This window comes from Andrena cerasifolii, chromosome 1, assembly GCF_050908995.1.
Source record: "Andrena cerasifolii isolate SP2316 chromosome 1, iyAndCera1_principal, whole genome shotgun sequence".
Taxonomy (NCBI): domain Eukaryota; kingdom Metazoa; phylum Arthropoda; class Insecta; order Hymenoptera; family Andrenidae; genus Andrena; species Andrena cerasifolii.
Genome location: NC_135118.1, coordinates 3,963,176 through 3,974,505, shown reverse-complemented (window position 1 = coordinate 3,974,505; position 11,330 = coordinate 3,963,176). Strand labels below are relative to the sequence as shown.

General features: G+C 36.1%; 1 protein-coding gene across 1 annotated transcript; it reads right to left on the bottom strand.

Moving 5' to 3' along the window:
* Nucleotides 1-7,487: 7,487 nt before the first annotated feature.
* On the bottom strand, nt 7,488-9,914 carry LOC143378749 (putative peptidyl-prolyl cis-trans isomerase dodo). Its single transcript, XM_076830700.1, has 3 exons — nt 9,760-9,914; nt 9,055-9,267; nt 7,488-8,949 (listed from the first exon to the last, which is right to left on the bottom strand). Exons 1-3 carry the CDS (start codon nt 9,812-9,814, stop codon nt 8,729-8,731), a joined length of 489 nt encoding a protein of 162 aa, XP_076686815.1. The 5' UTR covers nt 9,815-9,914; the 3' UTR covers nt 7,488-8,728.
* Between the last annotated feature and the right edge of the window lie 1,416 nt (nt 9,915-11,330).

The following is an 11,330-nucleotide window of genomic DNA, read 5'->3' as shown; positions in this document are numbered from 1 at the left end:
TTTTTTGTATGTTCAACTATTAGTTCAAAACTTTGTGATTATAATTGTATTATTAATTATATATATATATACTTTATTCAAATTTTAATGAAATTAAAACATTATGAGTATATAATCTGTTTATGTGTTTAAAAATATGGTTAACGTGATTTTATTTTTCCTGTCTTTCCCCTTTTGTAAGGGACCCAATATTTTCTTTTGCGCCCGGGGCCTCAACCGACCTTAAGCCGCCTCTGTATATATGTAGCTCCATTTGAGCCAGATATGTGAAGATTCTTGTCCAATTCTTTCCTACGATCCGGCGCACGTGTGTGTACATTGACGTTAACAATCGTTTCTTAACTGTTTTCGTTTATACAGAGAAAAAGTAAATAGTTTTGATACATCCAAGTTGATCGTCCAAGTAAAATTTTTTCATTCAGTTTGTATGTATTTTCTCAAGCTTCTGCTTGCTATATATTAGAGAGGAAGGACCAAAGTATATTTTGGCATATTTGTTATTAAGTAATTAATTCAAATAAAAAGTGAAAAAAATTGAAAACAGAATAACGTATCAACTAGCCCCGCAGTGGGGTATATTGACACACTTTACCTTCGTCTAAATAACATTTTTTTCATTAATTTTGTATGTATTTTCTCAACTTTTCATTTACAACAAACTAAAGAGCAAAGGCCGATGTATATTTTAGCTTATTTGTTATCAAGTAGTTAATTCAAACGAAAATGAGAAAAATTGAAAATTGAAAAACGTATCAGCAAGCCCCGGTCTCCCCTACATAACCTATACTGAAAGAACAATTCAGTTGATGTACAAAACGTCCAGACGATTGCGTAGTATTTAGAGTTATTCTTTGTTGCACGTCAACGGTGTAAGGCAATGTAAGGGATAGATCTAAAGAGCGTAACTATTTTATATAAACGCATCAATGAGGAAACCGTGTCACGTAGTAAGGATAGCATCTGATTGCGAGTGATCTTGAAGGGCTAACTGACTATGTTGTGGCTCAATCTGTAACCCGTTATAACTGGTAACCATTAAGGGGTCGTCCTTAAATTGCGGAAGACTTTATGGAGAGGAGGGGGTCCCGAATTCCATACGTCTTCTTACCGGGGGGGGGGGGGGGCAGGTAGCGTCTTACGTAATATTTTTTTCAACCTAATTCTCAATATTTGTAGCCTGAGAAACGATATTTCATCGGACACACGAAACCGAGTTAAATAAATTATATAAACCTTTAAAAAAAATTCAACAACTTAAGAAATGCAATGTGAAAACATTGTGTAAGTTGGGGGGACTGGGTTGAAATAAAAATCCGACGAATTCTTGTACTTGAGGAGGGAGGGGTAAGAAATCGAGAAAATTACCCTTACGTAATTTAAGGGCGGCCCCTTGTCGGAATATTTAAATACATCAATGTTCGGGGACAAAATACTTTTAAATCTATCTTTTCGCAGCTATACCATTTGCTGCCACAAGTTTCGCTGCTTAGGAAAGACATGTTCGCTAATTTTATGTTTCGAAATGTGCCTAAGATAAACTCGCGGCATTTGTCGAACATGTCGTTATCGATTCTAGTTACACGTATCTTCGCAGAGATAAGGGTGACGATCTCGAAAAATATATCTTTCATTTTCTAAATGAAGTCGGGGCGCGCGTGCACTGGAAGTGGATTCTATAAATTCCTGTACACCCATGCATACTAATCCAGGCGAATGTGACCATTTTCGCAAAGAAAAACTAAAAAAAAATTTTTTTTATAAAATCAGAATTTTTCGGGCGAAGCCGAGTAGTGAAGCCATTTAGTAATATTATACAGATTTTTCTATCATTTTCTTCGTCTTCCAGTGTACTTGGAGAATCTTTCTCAGCTGCTAAATTGCATATTTCCTTTAAAATTGGTAATCCCGCGGGATTACTTTCTTTCTGTGCTTCGTACAATCTGATTATTTAATTAATTACCGTTTTGATGCCGTGAGTGCTTCCGAATGTGTTGGAATTTTATTTTTTGTTGCTTCCGTTTCGCCGACACATTAGTGCACCGAAAATATCTGGCTGGCAAACAAAAAATGCAACATACCTGCACCTAGAATATTTCTTTTCCACTACCACGTAGCATTATCAGTGGCGTATTTAGTGTAAACAGTGCCCAGGGCAAGCGTATATAGAATTTAGAATTAAAAAGCTTATTTAGAATTGAAATAATCCTTTTAAAAAAAGTGGAGCTGAAGGGCGAAAGAGGCGAAAGTTGGAGGGAGATGAAGCCGAAAAGCAGGGCCGGCGCGAGGGTGGTTGGTGCCCTTATGCAAGAACATTTTTGGCGCCCCCAAATTTTTGCACCTGTTTTCTTTTTAATATATTTTGTCTTTACGAGGTACAATAAAAAGAAAATAATTACGTACATTTACATTTTGTTTATGCGGGAGTTGGATCCCTTTTTTATTAAGCTTGCGATATAGTTTTTAGCGCCCCCTTCGGCTGGCGCACAACTTGCACAATGGGTTCCGCCGGCCTTGCCGAGAAATGCAGCCAGTTTTTTTCGAAGCTTCTCTAAAGAGGCATGGGAAGCACACGAATAACAAGCGTAAACTACTAACATTAACCATCCAAATAAATTTATTCAAGAAACACTATTTCTTTCGGCTTTTTTGCTCCGCCCCCTCCCCCCCCCGGCTTTAGCGCCCAGGGCACCAGCCCTACTTGCCCCACCCTAGACACGCCTCTGGGCATTATTTGTATAATCGAGGTCCTACTGTAGTTGTCAGTAGGGTAATTCCGGGTGAGATGACCTTGCGGGTGAGATGGCTCGATCACGTTTATGTTCTAGAACGTTTATTTTCAGTCGTTTTTAGTGATATATTGCGCGTCGCTCACACGCCGCATTAATCGTGCTCTCTGTTTGCTTTCAACTGTGAAATCAGGTAAGTTATTTATAATGTAAAAATTGACTATTCTCGAAATTTTTCTACGCTTTCTTTAAATTATTGTTTACTGACATTTTACGAAAAAGTAATGACTTTTTTTTTAATGCAGTGCGTTAATGTTTGGGGGTTATATTTACGTTCTTGTGATGAGATATTGTCGTAGCATTATTGAAAAAACAAGCGAGTCAGCGCTTCTCATCATAAAATCATGCATAATAGCTACTTAGTAAATGTTATTGTGGAACATGCCAACGGAATACAAACGAAGATATAACGAGCGTAGGAAGTTATGGACAAAACGAGGCATTGTCAGTGGCGGATTCAGGAGCCTTTCTTGGAGGGGGCGAAATATGTAAAAGTATGAAAGTACATTTTTTAATCTTCTTTTACAAGATTTAAAATTTCCTTGTAATTTATATTTTAATATCTCTATCTGATACTATAACCTAAATAATTACATTCACATTAATTATTTATACAGAATAGTACACAGTGTCGTAATATTTTTCTTTTATTACTCTTGGGGAGGGGGGGGGGCGATCGCCCCTATCGCCCCCCTCTGGATCCGCCCTTGGGCATTGTTGAAAGCCGTACAAGCAGTCCAAAGTGGCAAAATAGGTGGGTTGATGACTGGGTTTGCTGTATGAGCTGTAAAAAATGCTTTCACGAAGTATGCTCAATTTTTTTGAACTTATGCAATGTGGTGTGGATTTGTGGAAAAGTTCTGTGTGGAGAAAAAAAAAATTTCGTCTTATTAACCTCATAACATATACTCTTCATATGGGTCATCTCACCCGGAAAATCCGGGTGAGATGGCCTTTCGCATAGGCTGCAATTTTATTTTATTTTTTTTAAATGAATGATTATTTTTTTAATTCAATTTTATATTATTTATCTAACTGTATTTCCTCTTGCAAATATATTTTTGTCCTTTATAAAACTACTAAATTCACGGTGTACTGATTGTTTTAAAAAAAAGTGGGCCATCTCTCCCCGAGTTACCCTATGGAATAATTTCGCTGAGATTTATTCCTGCCCGTACGAATTTCAATGTACGTACATACATAATGGAAATAAACATCTATCAAGATTACGAGAGCAATCTCAGAATACTACTACTACCGTCGCTTCGAGCACGTAACAACTATATAAAAACTAGTGATCTAAAAGATCCAAAATGCGATGCTCGCTTTAGTCCCCGTTTATTTATATATCGTACAGGGTGAGGCAGTAACTAAGTATTGCCACCTTTACTATCTTCGAAGCTACCAGGGCAGGACAAAAATCTATATAATAAAAGTTGCATAGTACAAATAACATCGTCGTACGCTAATGACTTTTTTTTTTTTTTTAGCTGGAGGCACTCCAGAGGTCTGGAAGTAATTATCGATTTTTTAAAAAAAGCATCGCATTTTTAAATAGAACGCTACACTTTTTATTTATTCCTTGATAGCATTCGTTTTTAAGACGAATATAACGGTCTACGACATACGGTCACTGAAGGTCACTAAGTCTATTAAGTTATATTAGTTGTAACTGCTGACTGCAATCAGTTGCACTTTTTATCGCTTAGGAACCTTCCGAAGTACGATAATACCTTACATGCGTGGTCTATCACAAGTGAACCTTGAACACCTTCTGTGTGTGTGAGTTTCCTTTATTTTCATGTGATCATTGACGTAAAATATTTTCGATACAAGTGACCCCCGGTGATCTTGAGTGGCCGTACGTCATAGGTCGATGTATTCATCTTAAAAGCCACTATCAAAAAGTAAAAAAGATATACAGCATTCCATTAAAAAAAAAAACAATGCTGACCCACAGACTTCCGAGAAGCCTCCAGCAGAAAAAAAAGACAATTCATTTTACACACATTTTTTCCAGCACTCATAGCTTCGAGGATACTGAAAGTGGTAGTAGTTGCTGTACTATTAGTTCTATTAATAATATCTCTGATATTAACCTGTTAACCGGCAGATTTTTCAATCGGAAGCACTCTCTAGTTGGGCTGCGATTCATGACAAGAACGAGTTAATGTTCTATAGCGGGAATGTGAAATAAATGATGCACGTATGCAATCTTTGGCAAAGGCCGCAATTTGTTGGTATTAGTGACGAGTTAATTCGTCTTGCCCGGTGGAGTGGCGTTTTCAAGTGAGCAGTTGACGCGTTTTAGGTACTTAGTGATGTATAGTATTTTCAAGTGACGAGTTAACTCGTCTGGTCCAGTGGAAGTGGTATTTTTAAATGACGAGTTAACTCATTTTCGTCGGCTAAAACTAAGTTAATAGTAAAATGATACTAATAGTTTATAGTACATATCCCTGTACGTCATAATGTCCTTCTACTACTAATATCTATGCATAAATTAAACAGAAAAATTATGCATATATATATATATATATATATATATTTTAATTTAATAGTAAAATAATACTAATAGTTTATAGTACATACCCCTGTACGTTATAATGTCCTTCTACTACTAATATCTGTGCATAAAGTAAACAGAAAAATTATGCATATATATATATATTTTAAGTTAATAGTAAAATAATACTAATAGTTTATAATACATATCTCTGTACGTCATAATGTCCTTCTACTACTAATATCTGTGCATAAATTAAACAGAAAAATTATGCATATATATATATTTTAAGTTAATAGTAAAATAATACTAATAGTTTATAATACATATCTCTGTACGTCATAATGTCCTTCTACTACTAATATCTATGCATAAATTAAACAGAAAAAATACGCATATATATATATATATATTTTAAGTTAATAGTAAAATAATACTAATAGTTTATAGTACATATCTCTGTACGTCATAATGTCCTTCTACTACTAATATCTGTACATAAATTAAACAGAAAATTTACGCATATATATATTTATATATGTATGTGTGCGTGTGTGTATGTGCGTGCGTGTGTGTTTGTGTACGTATATATATATATGACCGACGTAAGCTGAGAACAGTGTCGGGACCGGCAATCAACAATTACAATTCCCATCCTTTTCAGAATACGACGACGCCTCCTATCGCGACAAATTTTATAAAACGGCCAATTATACATGTGTTACACGCGTATCCCATTAATCATATCTACGTTTATTACACTCGTGCGTCAGAAGCGTATCGCGTTCCCGAATTTCCTCTTCTCTTTTCAGCGCGAAACAAAAACAACATGGTTCGCGGGCGAGCACGGAGCCATCTCGTTTCGAACACGTAGGATCGTTCGGAAATTGCGTGCTGCGAAATCGGCCGCGATCAGATACCGTGACCATTTCGCGGGAACCTAGTTCGGCCACGCAAGGTCGTTAAAATGAAGAATCGGAATCGCGCAATTGTTGGTGACCCTTCGCATCAAGGACACTCGGTATACACACTGCACAGGCCGACCGATGCGCGCACGATACATTAAATTCGTATACACGCACGACACGCGGTCCAACAGCAGGAGCAGATTTGGGATTTTCTTGAGGAGGGGAGGCGTAAGTCTGAGAAACAAACCAGGGACCTTTCCGATAATATTTTCCTGCTAAATGAAAAAGTGTTTTTTTTTTGTATCAATTTATCATATTTTCTCTTATATTGATAAGTTAAAATAAGTATTTTGCAAATTAAAATAAGTATTTTTCCCTTGAGGGAGGGGCGCCCCCCCACACACACTCTGAATCCGCCACTGTTCAACAGCGTTTCAAATAAAAAATTACCAGATTTGATTTAGATCATCGACTGATGATCCGCTTTCTCCGTACGTAATGAATGGTTGATCTGTTCCCGTTCGTTTAAGCGCAGAAGAAAAGTAATTTAGAAATAATGCGGTGCATGCTTGTCACCTTTAAGCTGACCTACTGAACCACGATAATCGTTTATATTTAACGCGGGTAGAACGCTGTATGTATGTGGATATGCAACGTCCTCTAGCACATTGTGCCAATCATATGCCGACCCCTCTGGCGAAGAGAATATGCGCTCCTACTTATGATTATGTAATGGTTTAAACCAGGCTCGGTGTAGGGTAGCCAGCTGAGAGGGAAGTGATTGAATGACGGATTTCCTTTGGCCGTAGAACGTTATATATGTATAAATAATAGATAGCCCAGCGCGTACGTCTGTTAAATACACGCGCAAGTAATTTGGCATTGAATATTTCCAACAATGCCTACTTTAGGCACAGGAACAGCGAGCACGATCCTATGAATTATGGTCCCTATCGATATGAAAAAAAAAGATAAAAAAATCTAAATTGTATCGTAATGTATTTGTTGCATGTATTTCATTGCTTTCCACATGTTCTATGAGTACAGTATTCCTTTGTTCAGAACAATGCATATTTATCACAATTTCCGCTATTTAGAGGATAATGATTTATTCACGCTTGTTGTCTCCAACAAAAATATATTCTAAAGATGTCTACTTAATAATTATAACATAAAATGTCGTTTAAATGTACTAATTCCGCTAGCGTCAATAAATGCACTGTGCTATGAATTAATATTATATTTAATTAGCAGTATATCCTTTGCAAAGAACAAAAGCATTGCAAGTTAGATCGTAAGAAATATTTAATATAATTGTAATACATATCTTAGTACAATAAGTAGGATGCGTTTCGCAAATTCCACAGTCTCTGGAAACATAATTAATAATTTTTCGATATAGATAATAGACTAGAAAAATGGAAATTGCTCTGAATGGCGAGGATCGCTGGACACGTTTGTTTCTTACCGTATCTGAAGTAAAAGTAAAAATTGAAATTTAAAAACTGATTAAAACAGGTGAAAAAAATTTGTCTAATGCTTTCGTTAAATCCATCCTTCGTTAGCTGTAAGTAGTCTTATGTTCTCTAATTACACATTCACAACTCCCAACAAAATTCATAAATGCAAAGACCCACATTTCGTGCATTTTTTTTTATACATCAACTAACAATAGCAAAAATAAATAAAAGTTGCGTTCCTTAATTCAACCGATATAAATTTTTGCTAGTGAAAATTAAATTCCTGAAATGAATCGCATATGAATATTCCACATCCACCTTTTTTGTGTCTACAAAAGTTGCTTCATTTATAATATAAACTATGAGGATAACGCTAAAATGATAATATGAACATATGCCTTTACTTGAGCAACAACTTCACAATTTTACATATTTATACACACATTCTGTTAATATTCCACCTGAATTGAATAAGAAGCTTTCACGGTTTAATCTGAATTTAATAATTTCACCTTTTACTGGAAATGCAAGAAATAGTAGATTGTAGTGCAAAAGAAGATTAAAGCCTCGAATGTTCTCTTGGGACATGATTGCGTATCGGTGTATTCAAGTAGAAGAGCACAAAACGGTCGGCAAGATTATGTGAAGTTAATCTAACACTTAAGGAATGTAAGGGCAGCAAACGAGAATAGAGAAGTTGGTTGAAGATGTATGCATGATTTCTCTACTTTATGTTCCTTTACTCTTAGAGATTCATTTTACTTTGTATACGCGCATATGCATCCCGTCACTGTGAACAGAATTTTAACGAATTAAGAGCATGTCGTGTATTGCTTCGGCTAGGATTGCTGGAAGACATAAATATGTAATTTGACATTGAATTAGGAGGAAAAGAATTACCATTTACATACATATTGTTCGTACATAAAGGTCCTCTGATCGTGCAAGTAACTGTACGCGATTCTTCATAAAGGTATGAAAATTTCCTATCTTTTGTAAACACATTATCAGCAAAACTGAAGGAATATTTCTTAAAGGATTCAATACTTTATTAAAGATTGATCTTCTTTATGCTGTTCGCTGGATAATATGAATACCGCTATCTGTGTGCACAGGCGAAGACAGTTCGCCGACTTTCAGAGCAAATGCTGCTTGTTCGAAAGGTTTTTGCATCGCGCCTCTACTAAACGGCCCCAGGTCGCCGCCTCGCTTAGCTGAACTGCAGTCGCTATACATCGAAGCCAGTTCACCAAACGTTGCTTTCCCGGATACAATTTGTTCTCTGTAAGCTGTTCGCGAATACAATTTACATTAATTTATGAAATATAACCATTCCACAGGATGATATATACATTATAACTAATTGATATACAACCAGTAAGTCGGCAACTTACATTTAATAAGTTCAAGAGCCTCTTCCTTCGATCTTATGATATTTTCTTCCCGCCACGAAGATGGCCGTCGAGAACCTGAATGCTTTACCAATAAATGAGAACACTGTACTTCTTCGGGGCCATCTCCTTTATTATTTCCAGATGGATCCGCAGGTTTGTCCGGCCTATTCCATTGACTTTCCTTAGTATAAATATTTAAATAATAATGCTGCCCTGTAAACAAAGGCATTGAGCCATAAAAATATTTTCTTCAATATGCAGCCAATGCTTGAGTTACACGCTTGGATGAATAAAATGTATCAGTGGGGCAACAAATTCATTATGAAAGTACATTTTTATAACAGTAATAAGATATTGAGCATTTCGCTTAAAATTAGAAAGATTGCGGAAATTTTGACCCAATAAAACGGAAGATTCTCTAAGGCGATTGAGACTAAACTTGTTCTATATATTTCCACGGAACAGTTGGAAAATAGAGTGCATGATAATTGGGATGTTATGATTCTAGGGCAACTGCATTTAACATAGGATGTTAATCGGTGAAACATTAGTTATATGGAAAAATGCCGGCCGTATAGCTGGTACTACCGACTGTATAACAAAGAAGTACAATTCACAGAACAAAGAAACAGGGAATTAAACAAACAATTCTACAGTGATGTGTGTCTGCATCGTGTGTCAATTACCAGAAACGAATTGACGTACCGGTAGACCTGCTCAAACGTTTTTCCCAACCCGCTGGTAGTTCTTCGTCCGCCATTGTTATCCAATATTTTCTTACTCTTGACTCACGTCAAACACAGAGGGAACACGTTTTCACCGCATTCTAGGTATCTATTGAATCTAATGCCTTCAGTTTGGGCAACTTTATCGATGATTATGAAATTACCATAATGTGTTGTTTCAATGCGTTTCAACGGAAAATTTAGGAAACATTCGGCATGATTCAGCATAACTACAAATTTTTATAATATTCCAATAAGGAAGAGATAGTTGCATATTTATTTCTGACTTCTTAACATATACTAAAGGTTTTCTTTCTATTTCATTAGCTTAAATAAATATTTCCTTAATGCCCGATTCCTTCAACTGCGAATAAAGTCCCAGTCAGTGAACGACCAATTGGATGCTATCATGTGGCAGTTATGTGGAATCATGGGCATAGGAATATAGGGCGGAGAAATAGTGCGACTACAGGCGAGGGGAGTGATACGTATTTGAGGGGGAAGGAGAGCACCTGCATCTGCCTGGATCTGATTGGTCGCATTCTACGCATGCTCCGTACCGCTAATTATGAAAAAGTGTTTGCATACAGACGTCTAATTGTAAGTATATACTAACGAAGTGATTATTCACGAACATAAATTGTAAAAATAATGAAAATTGAGGAGAAATATGCATCTATAATTGTTAAAATATATCAGGTGAATACGCACTGCATACCACACTACGAGAAACGCTTCAAATATGGCTGCCAGTATCTCTACGTGCGACGCGATAAACGTTCATCATTACACATCACTGCGCTTGCGTGAAGCAGCAGCCAATAGAAAGAAGGCGTATGTTATCTCGTCGCCCCTCCGCAAGGATATCACCCCTCCCGCAACTATTCCTCGGAAGCTGAATAAAATCCTTTAAAAATATTATGAATCTCTCGTATCACCAGTAAGAAAAATACATATTGCAGTTGCATACATAAAAATTATATTGTATTATCAAAATGAGACAAATGAAATAAAGTTACACATTTAATTACTTCTTTTAATAGATTAACATTTTGTAATTAAATTGTACATGTTGCTGAAAAATTCGTTAAATCACATTCTTAAGTGCAGAAAAGTGAAAGATAACCTTGTATACAGCTTTCCACTTTAGAGTAGACTCGTTCCGCGCAGGGATATACTGTTGATTGGTAGGAAACCGGCAGGGAAAGTGCTACGACCAATCACGAGTATCAGATCTGTGAGAGCTGCGCAGACCGGTCGCAAATCGGTAGAGGCGCAGGTCTATTCTTATATCGAATGGAGGATAGTTATATATACCTATTCCTAAATAGTCATGTTTTATTTATTTACAGATCTCATCAAATAATAATATTGCAAATCTTACTAAATTCATTGCGTACTTGCAAAATTAAATATCAAACGAAAACAATAAAGATTTTTCATATCTATGATTCAAACTTTTAAACATTTAATTCTGACATCTCAATCACCATTAACATTTCAGTATCTATGTTGAGTTATAAATAAAACACTGTGTTTCTCTGTTTTACT

Bases quoted from the DNA above. Each gene is read 5' to 3' on its own strand.
- LOC143378749 (XM_076830700.1), bottom strand. From the start codon at position 9,814: ATGGCGGACGAAGAACTACCAGCGGGTTGGGAAAAACGTTTGAGCAGG. The intron at 9,268-9,759 runs GTACGTCAATTC...CTTTGTTTACAG, and splicing joins ACGTTTGAGCAGGTCTACCG to GGCAGCATTATTATTTAAAT. The intron at 8,950-9,054 runs GTAAGTTGCCGA...ATTCGCGAACAG, and splicing joins GGCTCTTGAACTTATTAAAT to CTTACAGAGAACAAATTGTA.